We start from the raw sequence: 21,741 nt of genomic DNA, 5'->3' as shown, positions 1-21,741 counted from the left end.
AATTATTGTCTCTAAGTGCATCAACATAAAGATTCAGTATTTGAATCAGACTGACGGCGATTGATAAATCCATGTCTGCTTTTTGTTGAGTCTTGCTTGTTTCGTTGAAGCGTCCAAGGATATCATTCCAGAGAATGGTGAGGAATGCAATTTCCAACTTATCCATCTTTTTGCTTAAAGCGCTGCTTCATAGGAAGCGTCTCTGTGTTGGTCTTTGTCCTGTGCAATCCTATCAAGAGCTGCTTGAACTTCTTTGTACCCATGATACAGAGCCTTCACAGCATCAGCATGAGCGGACCATCGCGTATCTGATAAGCGTTTCACTACTTTGTGTTCATGTCCTAAAAATGTCTCCAGGACATGCCAACGATGCGTTGATGCCACGAAAAAGGCATATTCTTTTTGAAGAAAGTCGAAGTAGGTTATGACTGCGTGCAACATTCAACAGCCTTCAAGCCAACTAAATTCAGGGAATGGCCCGCACATGGAACGTATACAGCTAATTCGTTTATTCCTTTTATTCTAGCTTGCGCGCCTGAGTATTGACAGGACATATTAGAGGCATTATCATAGGACCTTCCACGGCAATATGCTATGATGATGTTGTTTTCTTCCAAAACGTTCACAATGGTGTCCGCAAGATACTCTGCTCCATGACCGCGGACACATCCAAATCCTAAGACCCATTCCACTGATGATCAATATTGTATATATCTCACGGTCAGTGTCAATTGATCGGTGTGACTCACATCCGGGGTGCAGTCCACATTAAGAGAAAAATATTTTGCTTGTCTTAGTTCTGAAAGGATTTAGCAGACAACTTTGGTGCCTATCAATGCAATAAACTCTTTGCATATAATTGCCAGTAGATATAAAGGGTTACCTTTTCCAGCATTGCCGTATCTTTTCAAATGATCATTGAGAAATGGATCGAATTTTCTAATTAATTCCAAGCTTCCCAAATAATTTTCCTTGTGCTCTGAAACTCGAATCTGAATGTCACCTCTTAAAGACAAGCCCTTGGATGCCAAAAGTTTCACTACAGCCACAACCCACTGCAGGACATCACGCAAATATTGCTGTTCCACTTCTAATTGCTTCATTAATTGTGTATCAATGTGACCAGCTTCTCTAACACGCTCATTGTAAATAAGCATGCACTTTCGATGACCCTCGCCATTTTCATGTTCGCTGAGACGTGTCATTGCATTCTTCCAATCGTTAAAGCCAGTTGTACATAGAGCAGATTGATGACCCATCGTAGTTGTTGAAAACAAGCGACACACAAAGCAATACACGGACTTCTGTGATGGCGAATAGAGTAGCCACTCGCGACAAACTGATTCACCATTTCGCACTTCACGGCGGAAACAGGAATCAGTTAAGCAACGTCTCTGCAACTTATCTCCAGTTCCCTACACGCGCTGAGTCGCACTAAAATCAGACTCTTTATGCTGGCAACTAGCAGGACCTCTACGAATTCAATAAGATCGTAATTCCTCAGTGATTGGACTCCACAAGGCTGCATCTGTTGGATAGCCCGCCGAGCTGACACCTTGTGGAATATTTTCGACTGTTGGTGTTATGACAATATCTGAACTTTCAACGGGTAGACTATCATCTTGCACTTGCAGCGACACTAACTGTTCATCTTTATCACAGACAATGGAATCAGTAGACGAGCAAGACGACTTAAGAGTATCTTGCGTCTCAACAATGTCGGACTGCAATGATGATTGTGCTTTCTGACTTTCAAAAAAAAAAGACGATACTTTTGGATGTTTGCCAACCTTTCCAATTCTGCTGCTTCCTTCTTTCTCTTCGCAGCACCACTCATATAATTTCTACTCATTATTGGTGGGTTGTCTAATGGTTGGTTTAATAGATCGTAGTTAGTGAAAATTGACAAAATGGCAAATCGGTGATAACCGACAATTACAATCTGAATCTGCATAAAAGTCTTGTGTCTACAGGTTACTGTCAGTCATTATATCCAGACATACATAGAAGTCTGCCGAAAGATGCAATTTAACTTCCGGCCGAAGCCGAGACTACACCGAAAGCAACAGTTTGGCCACTTTCTGCACCGATACCGAAACCGACACCGATATTTTGTTTTTGGGTCCCCTCGGGGCCCCCTGCTGCGATGGGCCGTATGCACGTGCCTCGCGTGCGTATGCCTTAACACGGCTCTGGCTGAAATGTTATGGCAATGGCAATATACATAGTCTGATATAGCTTGCGGAATGATACATACGTGATCAGGTCTAATTCGAAAGTTTAGTTCGGTTAAGACTATATACGACTCATCTCGAAATAAAATTCAAGACACCTGCTCTATCTGTCAAGGAAAAGGACAATGGGCTCCCGAATAGCATAATGTCAAAACAAATGAAAGACAGTAAAAAGATAGATGGCTCTTACCATTGTCATTGAAAACGTCAGCGGTCTTCAGAATGCGATAAGAAGAAAAAAAGGGAAGAAACTGCAGAAGCAGGAAGAGGAGGAGAGTTCTTCAGAAACAAAAAGAAGAACCCATACAAGTCAAGCAATACGAGAAGTCAAGACATCTAGCAGACAGTGTAAAGGAAGACCACGTGCCAGTGAAGAAATTGAAACAAAGAAACAGACAGTGAATGAAATAAAGACGATAGACTTCTGTGATGAGTTATGAAATTTTCACTGTGATTCAAAAGATAATATTCCACAGAAGACGGAAGTGTCTTTTGACTTGAATTTTTTATATCATGGAGTAAGTACTTATATAAACTCACACACGCACACCATTGAATCATGGATAAATAAATTTAAGTTTTACTTGGTTTGGCAATCACTGGGTAGTGATTCTTTTCTAAAAGATGTAAGTAGCCCTGGAAAGGACATTTGAGCGTTTTATGTTGAAAAAACAAGTTATGGAGTTAACATCGTCAGCTTTAATTGTCTCAGTCACTTTACATAGTCAAGTCCAACTACTCCTCCTGTTGTTGTTGTTGTTGTTGGTGGTGGTGGTGGTGGTAGTAGTAGAAGTATCTTCTGCTGCTGCTGACATCTCAGTGGCGGCAATAGTGGATATAGCGGGGGGGGGGGTAGACATCTTGACACGTTAAGGTTCCTTTCTCTTCAATTTAGCTCAAGAAATTTTATACATTTGTCTCAGCTACTTTAACTCAGCCAAAAATGACTTGTACCACGCACTTGTTTTCACTCCCTTCCTCTCTCCTTTAGACTTCAAAGTTTTCCTCTTCTCTTCTTTTTCTTTTTGTCTTTCTCTTTCCTCTTCTTTTTCCTCTTCTTGTTGTTGTTGAATAAATGCTTCTTCCGCTTATTTCTGTGGTTGAAGAAAACGCTGCATGAAATCATTCACCAATGGTAACGATGGAGATGGAGGTGACGTTAGTACTACCATTGCATACAAAAATTCTTGCGAAGACGAAAGGAAATCATTTTCTTGGTTCTTTCAGCCAGATCATACTTAAACATGGAAATAAATTATGTGCAAGACTAAAATGAATATTAGAAAATACTATTGATGCAAGAGCATTACCTTATTTTCAGGACATTAGAAACTAAATTGATACGAGCCAACCTACGTCTTCATTGATTACCAAAATGAGAAACACATCCCAATACGACAAAAATTCTTTGAAACTTCCACATTAGACACGGACAAAGGCATTCTCTTCGTGAAACGAGAAAAAAATATCGAGGGAGTGAAGACTCCTGCAGATTAGATTTACGAGAACCGGGACTAGATGGAATGATAATTACGCTCAGGGTTCATTAGACTTTACAGAAACACTAGCAACTCACTAAAATCACAAATAAAAACAAACTGAATATATATATATATATATATATATATATATATATATATATATATATATATATATATATATATATATATATATATATATATATATATATATGAGACAGAGAGAACGTAAGTATAGAAGAGAGAGATAGAAAGAGAGAGAGAGAGAATGGAAAGGACGAAAGCATACATGTATGAGCTATACAATGTCACAAAAATGTTGTACTTAAATATAACTCTGAAAATTTTACCCATATATCGCCTTTAATAAAACAGAACACAACAGTTTAGAATAGAACCATTTGAAAGAAGATAATCTCAAACAACTAAAAATGACCTTTAGGGCAAATATCACTAAGAATTTACAACGTAAATAGGGAAGAAAGATAAGTAGAACCGACCAACAGGAAATACTTGAAGGGAGGGAAGTACTAATCCAGAAATCCTAATCTTTAAAAAACTTGCATGTTAGGAATAAAACAGATCCAGAAGAACCTCATTCATTTTTTTTTTTTCAAAAATTAAAACTAGGAACTTTTCGGTGTTCGGGCCGTTAATAGGGGGTCAATTCTAAATGTGTGGCGGACTTGTAGGTGATCACAAATAACAAGGTACGTGAAGGCATAGTGGAACATTACCAGGATCACAGACAGAGCTACTAGAAAGAGAAGAATTTGTGTGGAGAGGTAACGGTGTACGAAACGAGTCTTACTAGTTTGTATACATTTCCTGTTATTTTGTATGAATTTTTCAATGTTTTTTATTTTGGTACCTCGTTATTGTCCGTAAAGATGTTCCATGTCTACGTTTTGTCTCGGCTTTGTTTACGTTTTGTCTCGGCCTGTGTTTTCGCTGATTTTGGCTTGTAGGGTAGTATTACACTTTGTTAATAGCCCTGTTTCGCTTTCTCTTGCTTTTTACTGTTTTTGTATTCTTTGGTTGTTGTTGATAATACTGTGGATCTTCTTTTCTTCTCCAGCTTTATCACCCTCTACCTTTACTAACGAGTTATATAAATTTAATATTAAAGCATTAACCATTTCAGATTCTGTTTATCACATTGCTTTTATTGTAACTAAAAAAGTCTAGAGAAAAAGAAGAAACAATTTCATTCATTCTGCTTAGACGTTGTACCTTTCATTTGATGCGCGTAACAGAATAGTCCCAGACAATAATTAAATAAATTCTATAATCAGTAACATTTGAAAGAAGATCGTTTTGACAGAATATCAGTCAAAGAGAAACCGTCCTTCCAAATCAATAGAACATTTGACATAGACATTATCATTTTTCAATACACTATCGCCAATCGAAATTGCTGTGTGATGTCACCTGGTTCGATGAGACTGTTTAAAATGTTTCTACATAACGTGTGTCAGTTTCGAGACTAAGCATTCCAGTTCCAGTTATTGGCTATTCGATTATTGGATACTGAATTTCCAGATTTAATGTAATGTATTTTTGACCGGATAATTTCAGTATTTGGTTTGGAATATTACACATACAATAGACATGGACAAATTTTATTTTTGAGTTGGAATTACATTATAAGAAACATTAGCTCGTCGGACCTATCGGACCTATTTTACCGCGTACAATGATGTGGATCGATAACAATCTGCCATTTGGAAGACCGGCATATATCCACATTCTTCTCTAAATGAAGGTGACGGGTTATTTATTCCTGTAAGTTAACATTTAAACCACGCTTGTCTAATGGTGGATATATTGTTACAGCCACCTCCCCCCGCCCTCTATCTATTGACCAATACATACCTTTAGTTGTATTTATAACGAGACTCTTTCTGGGAAACTGGCCAGATGTGACTTTTCTTCCCATATACTTTCGCAGTCGATTCGACAAAATGGCCGTTTAACCGTTTATTTAAAAAAAAGGGGGGGGGTTTCAGAAGGGAGGTTAAGGAAAATCTCCACGACCGCAGCCAATCAGTAAACGAGAATACTGCGCAAGAATTTCACAGGCCTGTTTGAACCAATCAGAATTACTTACAGTAATATCTTAACACGTTATCATGTAAAAAATATTAAACTGCACACTCACACACACACACACACACAATGTGTGTATATATATATATATATATATATATATATATATATATATATATATATATATATATGTGTGTGTGTGTGTGTGTGTGTGTGTGTGTGTGTGTGTGTGTGTGTTGTTCTGTATATATAATTCCAATTTTTATAAACTGACTGCGTTTTCTACGCTTTGATTGGATGTAAACGGTCACGTGATACTGATGTGGAATTGTTTACACATCGATAATTTCTGAGGACTACTTTTGGTTCCGTTACCAGATTATTGGATGTGAAGTTTTATCTACATCAACGCCTTACACCCTAATAATAATAATAACAACAAGCTCCCACCGACCCACTCCAGTGATTTCCAATCAAAAATGACAAGTCAGAGCTTAAATTTGATCATTAGAAGTTAAAATAATGTAATTGCACAGACCTTCCTGCACTCCAAAACTAACCCCTTTTGCCGAAGAAGACATACGGCAGGCTTAAGAAGCTAATCTTCGGAAATGATTGCATTTTACCTCGACAACATGTACCAGCAGCGGTTATTAAAGTCAAGGTCATATGTCAACCAAGGGATGATACTAAAAATGGACACTATTTTGCTTTTGAAAGATTGAAATGCGTAAAAAGTAACAACGACGTTGCTATAAGAACACGTGCCATACGCAATCGTAATTTTCACAAGAAAAAGGAATATTCCAAGTTTAACCGCAACAACCATTTATTATATATTAAAATAATGATCATAACAGTATAGCACTGGCATGACCCGCTATGACATTCTACCCAGTATCACTGTATAAAGAATCGACGCATCTTGGCTAGCGAAGATAGGGCTATGTATTCTATGGCAGTTAAGAGACTAATGAAAGAAAACTCCGATGTACATAAAAGTGAATGTTTTTTGGGGGGTTAAATCTGCTGATATGATGTTATTAAGGAAGTTAATTGGAATTATAAGGATTAAATGATCATGGTTGGGTATCTATCGATGTGTAAATTTTACCTAATCACTCACAAAGTTTACATAAAGTCTTTCGAACTTTATTTACTTTGTGAGTAATTAGGTAAAATTTACACATCGATAAATACCCAACCATGATCATTTAATCCTATATTAAATGATTGTTTGTCTGTTAGTTTTAAAATATTTTTATTCCATTACTTGTTAGTGTAATGTAGTATTGTTTACTGGACTTGTTTTCGTTCAGAATTAAGTTCACTTCTGTTTGACTTGATTTATTTATTTTATTTCATTGATGTAAATACCTAATAATAAAAACACTGTATATAGTTGCTGACCTTAAAATCAGTGACAGTTTTGTAAACAACTTTAAAAAAGTTTAATATTATTTCTCAGAGTAAGAAACATTTAGTTGAGTCAAGGTCATACCTAGTCTACGTGACGTGAGGCACGTATTCATTCGTAAAAACTTCTATTTTTTTCCAGAAGGATGAACTCTTGACCCCTATTCGGGAATCTGTTTTGCGTTTTAGTTAGTCTTATAACTGATGTTATGAAAAGAATTATACCGGTCGTGCCTTAACACTTGAGACGTCAAACTGTTTTATATTGTGTCCATTTTGGGGCTGAATTTTATTTCTTTAAATTATTAAATTCAAATGATTGTTTTCTCTGGAATTACAAAAGTGCTCTAAATTAATTCTTGGACAAAGAGATTTACCGGAATTTATACGGAATTCAAAAACTGGAATAATATTTTCTGTGATTAAACAAGAGGCTGTTGACACATCAGTACAACGCTGACTATTTCATACGTCATCGCCTTCCATCTTGGATTTTCATTGGGATTTGAACTGTGATACACTTAGAACTTTTCATTGAATGGACTTGTGCTTTTTAATTCTTGGATTAAAATTTGGATTTAATTTGCAATACCGTAAGTTAGTTTTTCTGATTGTTTTACTTTGTAGTCTAGGGAAATAAATTATTTGTTAAATTTTACAAAGCTTGTTGTCTTCACTCTTTTCTGTTACTTATTTTAAGAGCATATACTCGTAACAGAAGAGTGGGGTGCTCGTCATTGGGATACGAATTTTGGCTAAAATATTTCAGGAAACTCTTTTCTTGAAATTTAAATTCCTCTAGTTTCTGAATTTTTTAAGTCCCAAGTATTATGTCACATTTTAGAAATCTTTAGTGAAATCAACAGGCTTTTTTATAATGTCATCAAAAGTTGAGATCTTTCTTTCAAATCCTACACAGGAGCAGTTAGAATGTTTGAATAAAGATGAATTGATTCATCTTGCCAGAAAATATGATCTTTGTGAGGCAAAAGCTTCTTTATCGAAGGAAGAAATAAAAAATATTTTTGTCCTGTATTTGGTGGGAAAGAAAGTTTTGGATAAAAGTGATTTAGTTTCGATCAGTAAGTCTGTATCGGACTCTGACATAAAAATAAAGGAATACAAATTAAAATACAACATGGAATTAGAGTTAAGAAAGCTGAAACTTCAGAAAGATAAAGAAGAAAAACAAATGCAGTTGCAATTGGAGAAAGAGAAAGAAGAAATGCAGGTACAGAAAGAACAAATGCTATTGGTGAAAGAGGAGAGAGAGAGAGAGAGAGAGAGAAACAAATGCAGTTATAAAAAGAAGAAAAGTAAATGTTATTGGCGAAAGAGGAGAAAGAGAGAAACAAATGCAAATACAATCGGGGAAAGAGGAGGGACTGAGACAGATGCAAATGCAAATACAAAGAAGAAGGAAGAAAGGGATATCAATTTAGAATAAGAGAATTAGAGCTGGCAAGAGAAAAGCAAGTTCCTGCTTTACATAAAATTTCAAGTATTGATGTTGCTAAGAATTTAGGTCAGTGCCCCCTTTTAGAGAAAAGAAGTAGAGATATAGTTTCCTTATTTTGAAAAAAATGCTGAATATTTGAAATGGCCAGGGGAGTATTGGACTAAATTATTACAGTGTGCACTTTTTGGCAATGCCCGAAACATCTATGCATCCTTGTCAGTACAGCAAAGTGCTGACTATGATGTGGTGAGACTGAAACCACAGAAGTACCTGTGTGTTATTTCATTAACAATGTGATACTTATGAGAAAATGGAGACCTCCCCGAGTATCTTCTGGTGACGAGTGGTCAGTGAACTAAATCACACAGACAGGAAATTGTTAGTCTGGCCAATGCAATTCCTTCGGCTGGTCATTTAGAGATTAATAAGACTTATCACAAGATCTTGAATTACTTCTATTGGCAAAAAATTAAAAGTGATATTTGTAAATACTGCAGATCTAGTCATGATTGTCAAATGGTAGCAAAACTGAATCACATGATACATAAGGCTTATCTGCAACCTATTCCTGCACTGGACGAACCATTTACCAGAATAATGGTAGACTGTGTTGGTCCCTAACCTAAGACCAAGTCAGGTAACCAATACTTGTTGACCATAATGTGTGCGTCAACAAGATTCACAGAGGCAATTCCTTTAAGGAATATCAAAACTAAAACAATAGCAAAAGCTTTGATGAAGTTATTTTTTTTATTCAATTTGGCCTTCCCAAACCTGTCCAATCGGATCAAGGGTCAAATGTTAGGTTTTGCATTTTTTTTAGCAAGTTATGCTTGAATTTGGCATCCAGCAATTCAAGGCAAATGTGAAAATAGGGTTCGAAAGAACTTCAATGGAGATAACTTTAGAGTCTGGTAATATAATTCTGTTTCTCCTGGCATTCTTCAAAATTTTCTTGGGGCCCCGAGTGGCCGAGTGGTCTAAAGCGCTCTCCGTTACGGATCACTGCCATCTCACCTCTGTCTGCGCCGGTTCGAGTCTCGGATTCAGCCAATGCGGGTATGTGAGAAAACTTGCCGGTAGCTTCTCGTGGGTCGGTGGTTCTTTCCGGGGTTTTCCCGGGTTCTTCCTCCACCATTAATACTGGCCGCCATGTATAGCCTATCGTGTGCTAAAAAATGGCGTTAAACCCCACAACAACAACAACAACGACACAATTTTCTTCAGATTATGCATTACCGCCCTTACAAAGTTAAGAAGAAAATGAATGAGTTCAATTATAATAATAGTACTCCTGTCATGTAAAAAAATTAAAGGAGTACCAGTATGTTGAGCGAGATAGCCAGGTTAATCATGCAATTAATTTAGTTGTACCTGTCCCCGCACAGTGAGTAAAAGTTCTTCGGAATTCAGAAACTATGAATGATCTGTACCAGAAACTTTCACATTTGCAACAACACGAAAGGAATGAACTTAAACAGTTGTTACTTGAAAATGAGCACTTATTTCCAGATGTTCCTGCAAGAATAAGCACAATCTATCATGACGTTGAAACTGTAAATTCCAGACCTGTGAAACAACACCCGTATAGGATGAACCTTCTCAAACTGGAATAATTGAAAAAGGAAATTCAGTATTTGCTAGAAAATGATTGACTGAAGTTCATCATGTATCCTTGTTCCGAAACCAGATAAAACATTCCGCATATGTACTGATTATAGAAAGGTGACCAGTGTGAATAAAACAGATTAATTTCCATTACCAAGAATCGATGACTGCATTGACAAAATTGGAAATGCAAAGTATGTCACCATATTTAACCTTCTGAAAGGATTTTGGCAAATTCCACTGACAGAAAGGGCAAAGGAAATTTCAGCATTCGTGACTCCAGATCGACTTTATCAATATAACATGGTGCCGTTGGGATGAAGGGTTCGCCAAGTACTTTTCAACGTTTAATGAACATGGTTACGTCTAGTCTAGATAATTGTGATGCTCACATCGATGATGTCATCATCTACAACGACACCTGGAAGGAACATTTAGCGACAATTCGGAAATTCTTTGACAGACTCACTGATGAAAGTTTGACAATCTATTTACCCAAAAGTGAGTTCTGCCATGCTTGTGTAACATTTCTAGGACATATCGCGGGGCATGTACAAGTTAAACCAATAGATGATATAGTCAAGACTATCTCGGAATTCCCTGTGCCTGTCAGTAAAAACCAACTGATGCGAGTTCTGGGTATGGCTGGATACTATCGGAAACTTTATTCCAATTTTTCCATAATTGCTGAACCCCTGACAAATGTAAGAAAACCAAGTTTCTTCCGACTGAAAAATATCTTGATGCTTTTGATAACTTAAAAACCATACTTAAGAGTGTACCAGTTCTTATAGCTTTAAATTTCAGTCAATCATTTAAACTGTCTGTTGATGCATGTGATGTTGGGGTTGGAGCAGTATTGATTCAAGAGGATAAAAATGATGTTGATCATCCAGTGTGTTATTTTTCTAAGAAATTAAATAAGCACCAAAGAAATTATTCTACAATCGAGAAGGATTGTTTGGTTTTGATATTGGCATTGCAACACTTTGAAGTTCACATTAGTTCAGCTCGTTCTCCAATTATTGTGTTTAGTGATCACATCAGACACATCAAGGGAAAAGACAATTTAATAGCAGATGCACGTTTCCGTGCATATAAATATATTATTTTATGTATACTTTGTTCACTGATCCTGTTAATGCGATTAATGCAATAAATTGGATAAAGCATAATAACGAAGTAATCATAGCAAAGAATTTTCCAGATATAAATATTCTATGCTGAATCGCAGTATATTATTGTTAAACGTGTTTTGTTTTCTATCACATTGTTATCTGACAGTGTGGACTATGTTTTGATCTAAAAAGCACAGTACAATGTGATATTTTGACAAAATCAACTTCACTGGATATTGCAGATGGTAACATTTGGTGTAGCATTTTATTTTAGCTTTGAAGAGATTAAATTATTCGGGAGATAGTTAAATTTATTTATATGTTTCACGCTATTTTCACATACGAAAGCTGCTGTTAGCTGAATGTGCAATAACCTGAAATGTTATGAAAAAAAATCTCATAACTTAACAACAATAACATTGACTTAACACAATCAAGAATAGTATGTAACTGATATAAACGTTTACCACAAGATTAAGTCTAGATATACTTTATTGGTCTTCGAAATTCATGACATATCTTAATGAAATAAAGATCAAACGGGTAGACTTACAGAGCATGCTAGAGACATAAAACTCTCCAACAAAATTTACTGCGAAAATTGTAAAAAAGAGTTTATATATTTTGGTAGAGTATTTCATTCTGACGTTAGAATAATAAAAAAATTACGCTGATCAGACACAGAAGTCCAGGCTAAAATGCAACCTTAGTTTGCTTGCGAAGAAAAGTAAGAAAGTATGACGTAAAGGAATAAGAAGCATCAGAACCACGCCAATACCTAATGAGCTATTTATAACTGTAACAAATCCCAGCTCTAACAACTGAAATAAAATTTCCATAAAACAGTCACATTTGATCAAGTTCTGCTCTCTGTGCCCGGCGACACTGGGGCGAACAGCCAAATAACTTCAAGAGCTGAACTGACAAGCGTTACCAGAAGGCCATGGAGCTTTCCGACGAAGTGATCTCCCGGGCTGAGCTTTCATACAACCAATCAGACAATCCGTTTGCAGTTCGTGTAGCCACGGCGGCTAGCTATGATGGAGCAGTGTGGCTGTTAGGTATCAAAAATCAAATATCACTGAACTTATAAAGATTATTACATGCAAACCTAGATTATCTATTTTGTATGTTGGCCTACGCCTCTATGGCAACATAAATATATAATTTCGACGCGTTTTCTGCCTGGACGGTTGTTTCAATCTCCAGCGTCACACACTGCTCGCTTTTTCTATACGTTGTGGTTTTCTGTCAACCTCATGTCGATGACGAGTGCAAACCTATTTTGGTAACATGTTCTAACATCAAGCAACTCACCCTTTGCCTATTAGAGATTTACTCTGATTGTCTCGGCTAAGGTTATTCGCAATTATACCGTAAGCTTCAGCTGAGTTTGGTCTATTCTGCTTGGGTTACTAGTGACAATGATGATACTTCTCACCCCTTTCATGTTGAGTACAAATTTGGCCGATTTAGCTTTCGCACTGAAACACGCGTTTGCTTCAGCAACCTTAAGCAATATTAAAGCGCCCGTGCCGTTCCTTTCATATTGTGGACTAGCTGAGACATGTTTTGCGCTGTCTTTTAAAACAGGGCTCAGAAAAGTGAATTGACTGACCTTGGTCACAAAGAAAAGACTCCATCTAAGGAAGCAAGACCCTCCTTACCGGCATATAATGAGGCAGAAGAGCTACAGACAGTAAGGTCTTCTTGGGCCGAATACGACGACATGCAGTTTGGGTGGGATTAACCGGAAATATCCGAAAGAAGTGGAAAAAAGTATGGAAACACGCACCATCAATCCCAAATTTATGTGAAAGCAGAATGGATGCTATCAAACTTGCTTCTGGAAATGCCGGAACCTTTCTGGTACTTTAGTATCGACTCAGGGATGTTTTCTTGTGAACAGCTTTATCTTCTACATTTGCAAATATCTGTATGCATCAGCTGCATTCCTTGATCAAACTATCGTGTTATGTGTTTGAGTTTTCGCACCCAGGATGTCATAAACCGTTTGTCCAAACTCTATCGTTGAGAGGCTGTACTGCGGCTCGGGTAAAACCTTGCAACTTGTCCTGGATGAAAATTACAAAGCTGTCCTTTGCTCCGCTGTCCTACGCAAAGAAGTAAACTTTGTTATTTTATGAAAAGTACACATACATATTGGGCTCTAAATCTCACGGACTTGATCATAGCTGCTGTCGACACTAAAGTTATACATCATTCCTAGTTCTTCATTTTTGCTGTGCTTCTGCCACTCGTATGAGCTTTTATCCTGACTACATTCGTTACAAAAGCGCCGTGGGCGACCACGTGGGACCTTTCTTCAAAAGCGTTCCATATGTTTGGCCCAGAAAGGGATACCTCATTTGAATGAGATTTTATTTGCTTCCATTATCATGAGCATGAAACTGGCAAAAGCTGTGAACCATCTATGGCAGCCCTGCTCCCAATGGCAACAAAAAACTGCTGTCCGCTTTTGCAGGCTGCAAAGTTTAGATGATTTTCTTAATTGTTTACAATATTCTTCCACTCGACAAAAGGTAGCATACTTATTGGCACTGTCAATAAATCAATAAAATGTGGTCCTGAACGAAACGCCATCACGCACAAATACAACGAGATGAGCAACATTTCTGGGATCTACGCTCTCTTCGCATCATGTTAGGTAAAGACGTCGCCGACACTGAATTTCGCGTCCTATTAATACGAAATATTTGTAGTAATGCCACTGCGTTAGCATCACAAGCTCGAATGTGTATGCTATTGTTCAGTCATCATATTGGGCCGGTACCTTTAGAACAGGTGATATAGAGTACTTACTTATACGGCTTCTGGAGATTATGTACAGCCCAGGATGGTTCAACGTTTCGGCTGCTCATGGCAAAACTTACTTTCTCGTGCACCTTTCGGATGTGCTCAGTCAGGCGACTGATATCCTCGTTCCTGATAGTTATTAAAATATTGATTCGTTCCAAAAATGTAATTCAGGCAGCTGCTACATGAATAACTGTAACCTAGAATGTGGTGACTGGGAGTGTAAGCATCAAACACATTTATTCGAACCGAGTGATCAATCTTACTTCTTTCGATTCAACCCAAATCACGGCTTTCGGGCCAGTTACAAACACATCACCTAGTTAACCAGCTTTCATCAACATCCCTTTCTATGCGTCCACCACGATCTGATCATCACGACCGGCAGTTTTCTTGACAGGAGAAACAGCACCTTGTTACAAGTAATTATTATGGCTGGCAAGGAGAGCGGAGAGTCACGTATTGTCTCCTCTTGGTGGACACATGCGTAGGCTATTTGAAGGTAGTGTCCAGGAAATATATTTGCGGATTTTAGAAGAACGTCACTTGATTGTTGCTATGCTGATGTGCACTATTACTCCAGAGAGTTCTTCTGAAGAACAATGAGTTTGCGCTGTCCGTGCTTTTCCAGTAACTGGTCAACCCAAACTCATGCCAATAATTTCTTACGTTATCATATATAATACTTTTATTATATTTGTTTTGTTCCTCGTATCTTTTGGTGGACCGTTTCGTTATGAATTAAGTTGTCTTATAACACATACAACATGTAATGTCTCTGAGTATTATATTGCACATAACGATATGCATAGGGCTATCTATGTTGTGTGTTTAACTTAACTTTTAACAATTCAAAGCTATCTTACAAAGAAAGAAACATGCTTTCTTGGATTAAGTGAAGGTATAATCCGCAATTGATAAAATTTACAAATAATTAGGCAATTTAGGATCAATATCTGAACATCCTGCTTTTAGATACCACATGCCATAGCTTTTAGTACTGTAGATTGTAATAGCTCTGTTTTTAATTTATTTCGCTACAAGATGCCAAATACAAAGGACGACAATATCAGAATTCAGTATACCAGAATGGTTGTCCTTTATAATTCTATATTCATGTTCACTGTTCAGATTATGTGTGTGTGTGTGTGTGTGTGTGTGTACATTTGAAGAAATTTCTATTAAATTTTGTACTCCTATTAATATATATATATATATATATATATATATATATATATATATATATATATATATATATATGTGTGTGTGTGTGTGTGTGTGTGTGTGTGTGTGTGCATTTAAATAAAAAAAAACGATTGAACTTTGTGCCCTATTATCAATGCATAAAGCTGTCAGACTACCATTATACACATACCATAAAGAGTGCAAATTACGGTTTCTGTTATTCAAATAGATTTTGATTTTTGACTTTATTGATGTTGAAAATTAACGGAAATTTAATTAGAATGGCCACCTGGAGGCCAGATCATATTCTTTGGTCAGTCAGATCAATTTTAGTAACAGGATCTTCTGTAATAGTTTCCTCTACGGTTAGTCATTTCTAAAACAAAATATAACTTATATTTACTTTAAACCGATCTGATGATATACAAGGATGAAAACAGAAAACAAACCATACATACTAATCAGAAACATCAATCTAACTACGTTTTGTTCTTTGTTAAGAAAATCATGAGATATATCTTAATGAGGCTAAAGATAATTGGCTTCTGTTACGTAACGGGTTGTTATGCCGCCACTGTGGTAGGTGTGTTATTATGGTTGGGGTGGGGGGCTCCCAATATTTTATTTAAAATTATTATAGAAGTCCCACTCAGGTCGATTTTGGTTGGAAGATAAATTAGTGAAAGATTGATGTAAAGCTCCGAGCCCCCAGTCACCAATGCCGAAATTAACGAATAACAATTAAATGACAATTCAATAGTCAAATGATTAATATTTCCCGAGTACTCTCCTTCCGCTCGACCCTGTGATAGCCTGTTGCATCATTTGATTACTAGTGTGAGATAGATTTCCACCTGTCCTTGTATTCTACTCATCCGTGTATTCTTCTCTCCTATTCCTCCAATTTCTTCTCCTTATCCTCCCGACTCTCTCAAATTCCCTCTCCTCCTAGACTTCTCTATAATCCTTCTCCTTCTCAGCTTTCATCCTCGGCTCTCTCCACCAACTAGACTTTGTCGACTTCGACTGCTCTGCTAGTCCCATTTCTGCCTCCCCTCTCGGAGACTCGGGACTCAACTGAACCGGAAGTTCTGACCCCCCAAAAAGCTTCCTGTGAAAACAAAAGGAGGGTACAATATTTTCCATATCCCTCTCATCTCACACTACACCCAATCTATCATCAGGTAACGGCTATTAAATTGCTTCGGTCATTCATTCATTAACATCGAAATACTCATACGTTCTTGTATGGTAAAACAACGTTGTAATAAAAGCACGGTATCAATTACTTCTCATACAGTCATCATACACTGCGCCACATCAGTACATATTCCTAACACCATTATATAAAACAATATCACATCATTCAGGCGCATTTCTTAACATTACAACTCATACAAAGTACACAAATATTCAAATATCCATCCTCTGACATATCCATACATCCACATTAACTAATTTTAGACACCATTTTCCAAATTCACTATTCAAGCATGTGTAAAATCTAACATATCACATGAATAAATGCATTAGTTTACTACGAAGTAACCTAATAGTGAATTACAAAATTAATTCTGACTACAAGCTAACAATCTACATAATCCCCTACATAATGCTCAAATGTAAATTAACACTACAAAGGTAATTCTACGTATTAAACGATCCCAGTAATTAAGTATACATACTACACATAATTATAATTATAATTCCGTAATATTCTGCAAAAATCGAGCAAATAACTTGCTGACCTTTACGAAGCTTTGTCTTTACTTAGAATCTCCTCTCTAAGTTTTCCCGCCAAATTACGAGTATCTTCCTCCTCGGAGTAGTAACCCTATATTGTTCAGCAATCATCCTAGGCAAGACTAAATTATCGCTGGCTAGTTAGAAGTTATAATTCGTATCGAAATTTTTATCACACTCTCTATCTCAATTCTGAGTAGGGGGTCGCTGTGGCCCGATCCAATCAACTTAGCGGACAATATCCTTCTCGCTGTCTGTCCACGTCGGGACGTATTTAGAACACGCTCCGTCCCTCGAGGGTTCCTCTGATCTTAGGACAAAGCAGTAACACATAAGTGGGAAGTCGCTCTATCTAACGCCTTTGCCAATTCAAGATGCCGGATCTTCTCTCTGGTCAAAGTAATCTTGCATAAGATATTAACTCTAGCCTGCGGCAATGTTTGGAAATCAAACAATGGCTTATAATAATATCTTAGTTTATACACGACGAACGAACTGGGGCAGAGCAAACGTGACAGCTTCTCTGTTTTCACCGACGGTCATGAAAATGGAATGAATGAAATAATATCGTAAATTACGAGACAAACGTGATGAAAGAAAACAATAACGATAATACCCTATTTGATTTACAGAATTTAAGAATTCCTTTATTCCTATTTGTGTATCGTCATGCTTACTTGTTGAACACCGGTGATGAATATCGATATATTTTATCGTATGACTGTTGTTTTACATAACATGGTGTTAACAAAGCGTTGTTATTATCGCATGCCCACATTGGTTTCGTTGTCTGACATCATCACAGTTATCACCTACTTATGGTTCCGCTTAAGACTGCTGAAAGAGGGACAGGTGTACGGGGAAGTTGTTCGTATTTGCAACATGCATATTGGAGAGACTGTTGGCATATCTCTGTACTGCTTTCAGTGATTGAAATGATTTTTTTTATGTGGTAATTCTAGAAGTCGTGTACTATCTATATCATGCAGCTAATCAAAGAGACTGATCCTATGTGCACTAGCCCAAAGTACACTAACTTTTCCAGTTATTTTGATAGGGAAAATAACGTTTGCTTGAGTAGTTAATATCCGCTTGTGAAAGTGAATTAAATGAATTATGAAACATAAAGAAAAGTAAAACGAGTTATGAGTTATTCTTTCCCATTTCCCTGTGAAGTATAGGAAGTGAAAATAACCAAACAGAGCTAGCAGTTCCAACGAAAAAACAACCTGATACAAGATCTTGTAACTTAGTTTGAAACTTATGTTAGCTATTCGCTAATAAAAAAATATATAATAATCCCAAATCTGCGCATCTAAAAGGTTTTCTTCGCATGCATCTGGTATACGGTAATATAATAAATGGCCTTTACCTTGATCTATCGTAACCACATATATCCTTCATAGCTTACTAGTTATGTCCATAGCAGTATTCGCTTCAGTATGTATGTCTGTGTACGTATGCATGTGTGTGTACGTATGTATGTGTATGCATGTATGATGTATGTATGTATGAATGATTGTATGTATGTATGTATGTATGTATGTATGTATGTATGTATGTGTATATATGTCTGTATATGTGCATGTATTGTATGTGTGTGTATGTGTGTATGTATGTGTGCATGTATGTGTGTATGTATGTATGTGTGCATGTATATGTGCATTTGTGTATGTATGTATGTATGTATGTATGTATGTATGTATGTATGTATGCATGCATGCATGCATGCATGCATGCATGCATGCATGCATGCATGTATGTATGTATGTATGTATGTATGTATGTATGTATGTATGTATGTATGTATGTATGTATGTATGCATGTATGAATGTATGTATGTATGCATGTATGTGTATCTGTGTATATGTGTGCATGTATGTGTGTGTGTATGTATGTATGTATGTATGAATGTATATATGTATGTATTATGTATGTATGTATGTATATACGTACGTACGTATGTATGTATGTATGTATGTATGTGTATGCATGTCTGTATGTGTGTATGCATTGTATGTGTGTGTATGTGTGTAGCCATTTCGTAATCAAACGATTCTGTTATCCATTTCGTAATCATACGATTTTGTAGTCCGTTATTGTAAATTTTCCATAAATTCTAGTGTAAGTATTGTCTTGAATCTGAGTTCTATATTCGTTCCATTTCATGATTAAGTAAGGTATTAGTCCATTGTCTTAAATTAGAATCCGTATTTGTTCCTTTTGGTGTATTGGTGGTTCATTTTGTTTTGGCAAATTGCTTGTTTTTTGGTGTAGTCCAGTTTTGTTTTATTCCGTAATCAACAATGAGTAGACCGCTCACTGACAAGACGTTCCGTAATGTGTAGATTTAGTCTTAAGGTGAGGCATTTATACACAAACGATGCAGTCATACATCATCTGTGCGCTGAAAATATTCGGGTTTTCCCATCGAAAGCACTTCGCACGTGCGGCATATGATGAACCGAACTCACTGTTTTGAAATATTGTACAATATACATAAATCACCCTCACGTATCGTTGTACACACAAAAGAACGAAACCCGAGTACATGTATTTAATAAATAAAGGAATTTATACAATTCCGTGACAATACCTCCCCAATGAAAAAGCGGTAACACTTTTAGAAAAATGTGAACTTAAACAATTATTAAAACATTCAATTTTGAATACTGAACGAAAATGATCTGCTAATTACACCCTACTTAAAAAAATCAGCACCCATATTTCCGACCCTCGAATCGCCTCGATTTGGAGACTATACGGTTGCAAAGACAGCGCAAAACGCATCAATCTTGCGTTGGCAACCTTTACTTTGTTCAAGTATAAATGTTGCTGATGGTCCGTTTGTAAAATATGTGTGGAATTTTCCTATTCCCCATGCTAAGGCTAGGCTAAGATTTTAAACAGAGGCAGAAAGAAGAATTGATAAATTTTTGCAACTGCAGAATGAAGCAGAACACAGCAACAGCGAGAAGAAGAGGCAAAAAAGAAAACGACAGGAAGAAGAACCATACAAGAAACAAGGTCTAAGAGAGAACATGACAGTGAAAGTCAAACGGTGACGATACTCTTAGATATTTTGGCAGAGTTAAGGAGTCTGAAACAAATGTATCAGTCTTCTTTAATACGACCCAAGAGAAAAAGACCTTCCCGGGCCAAACACTCCGACTGAGATACCATCCCTAGTGATTTCTACCAAATCATCGACATCAACAGGTCTAGAAGTAGGTCTTAGCCTAGGCAAAGGGATAAGGCAGTTAATGGTCATTACTTCCCGTTCCTGAGTTTGTTTTTATTAAACAAAAAATTAAGAAATAAAATTTTAAAAAAATTTAAAAAACTTCGGTCCTTCTCAGGGCCACCCATCTCTGTCGAAAAGAGACTAATCCATGTTTGTTTACCAAAATTAAATAAAACTAAAATCCCATTTTTCCCCATGATGCACGTGTGTGAGTGTGTGAGTGTAGGTCCTTATTATAAAAAATCAAAACAAAGAGACACTTATTTTTTTCTGTCTGGTCTATTCTCTGTAACATTTCACATTCCAATTTTACAAAACAACACTTTTAAAGGTTTATATACTACTTTGTCTTTTCACTCTCTCTGGTTTTAAAATGTCTTCACTGTCACAGGTTTTTTTCCTTTCTTTCTCGCACTTTTCTCCTCTTCCTTTCTTCTCTTTCTCTACGTGTCTTTGTTCTTCCTTTCCGGGCGGGTCCCTCTTCTTCCTGTTGTTTATTAGAGTATTATGAAGACCAATGTCCTTTCTCTTGACAATGATAACAGGTATCATGACCTCTGTCTCTTTTGACGCTTGTCTAGCTTTGACGTTGTGGACATTCTGAAGACCAATGCCATTTTTTCTTACAGATATTGCAAGTATCTTGACTTTCATCTGGGGGGGGGGGGTAGTTCGTCGGCTTCTCTGAAGAAAACCTTCTTATGACGCCTCGCAAAGCTTGGATCAGAAGTTCGATCTGTATTGACTCTTCCATCTTTCTGGTCGGATTGAGAGTGAAATGAATACTTTGAGGGGAAGACACTGACCCTTTAAATAGGGAAGACACTGGCCTTACATTGATATATAAGGGACCATGGCTTGTAAAGCGTAGTCATTTGACCTTTTGCAAGCAAGATGAAACGATCGCATAATTTCGTGAAACAAGGAGAAAAAAGTAAGAGGCAGAAACGTGACCTATCATCTCACACAGTAGATGAAGTCTTGTCTCAAATTCATGCCAATGATTTTGAAGATCACATGAATGGGCCAGAATCGAGATCCAGAGAGTCTACGTCAAACAAACGTCTACCAACGTTAACCCTGAAAACTGTTATCACATTCGAGAGATTGATTAACGGTTCAGCCAACACGTACACGGTGAGGTTTAAAGATTTAAAGTCAGACAGGGTTCATCACCGATTTGTGGGATTCTTTGTTAACCACACTGAAACGGCAATGTCGAGCCAACGAAGACGATTGCTTGACACTGTCCATTTATCATGACAGTTTGAAGTCCCCGGTTTGGATCGAGTTTAGCAGGCCATCAGATCTGACACCTTCCAAAGTCATCGACAAGATTCAACACGTGCAGCATTCCAACGACAAGTTTTACATCACCGATGGAAAAGA

General features: G+C 37.0%; 1 protein-coding gene across 1 annotated transcript; it reads right to left on the bottom strand.

Moving 5' to 3' along the window:
* Positions 1-809: 809 nt before the first annotated feature.
* LOC149807357 (uncharacterized) lies at positions 810-1,259 on the bottom strand. Its single transcript, XM_089954152.1, has one exon. The coding sequence runs from the start codon at positions 1,257-1,259 to the stop codon at positions 810-812; it is 450 nt and encodes a 149-aa protein (XP_089810278.1).
* Between the last annotated feature and the right edge of the window lie 20,482 nt (positions 1,260-21,741).

Source organism: Sinohyriopsis cumingii, chromosome 1 (assembly GCF_028554795.1).
Source record: "Sinohyriopsis cumingii isolate HCF-2022 chromosome 1, ASM2855479v2, whole genome shotgun sequence".
In the NCBI taxonomy this organism is placed as follows: Eukaryota; Metazoa; Mollusca; class Bivalvia; order Unionida; family Unionidae; genus Sinohyriopsis; species Sinohyriopsis cumingii.
The sequence above is the reverse complement of the archived record's forward strand: the minus strand, read 5'-3'. Positions and strand labels throughout refer to the sequence as shown.

Excerpts from the sequence above, each read along its gene's own strand:
- LOC149807357 (XM_089954152.1), bottom strand. The coding sequence starts at position 1,259 with ATGGGTCATCAATCTGCTCTATGTACAACTGGCTTTAACGATTGGAAG.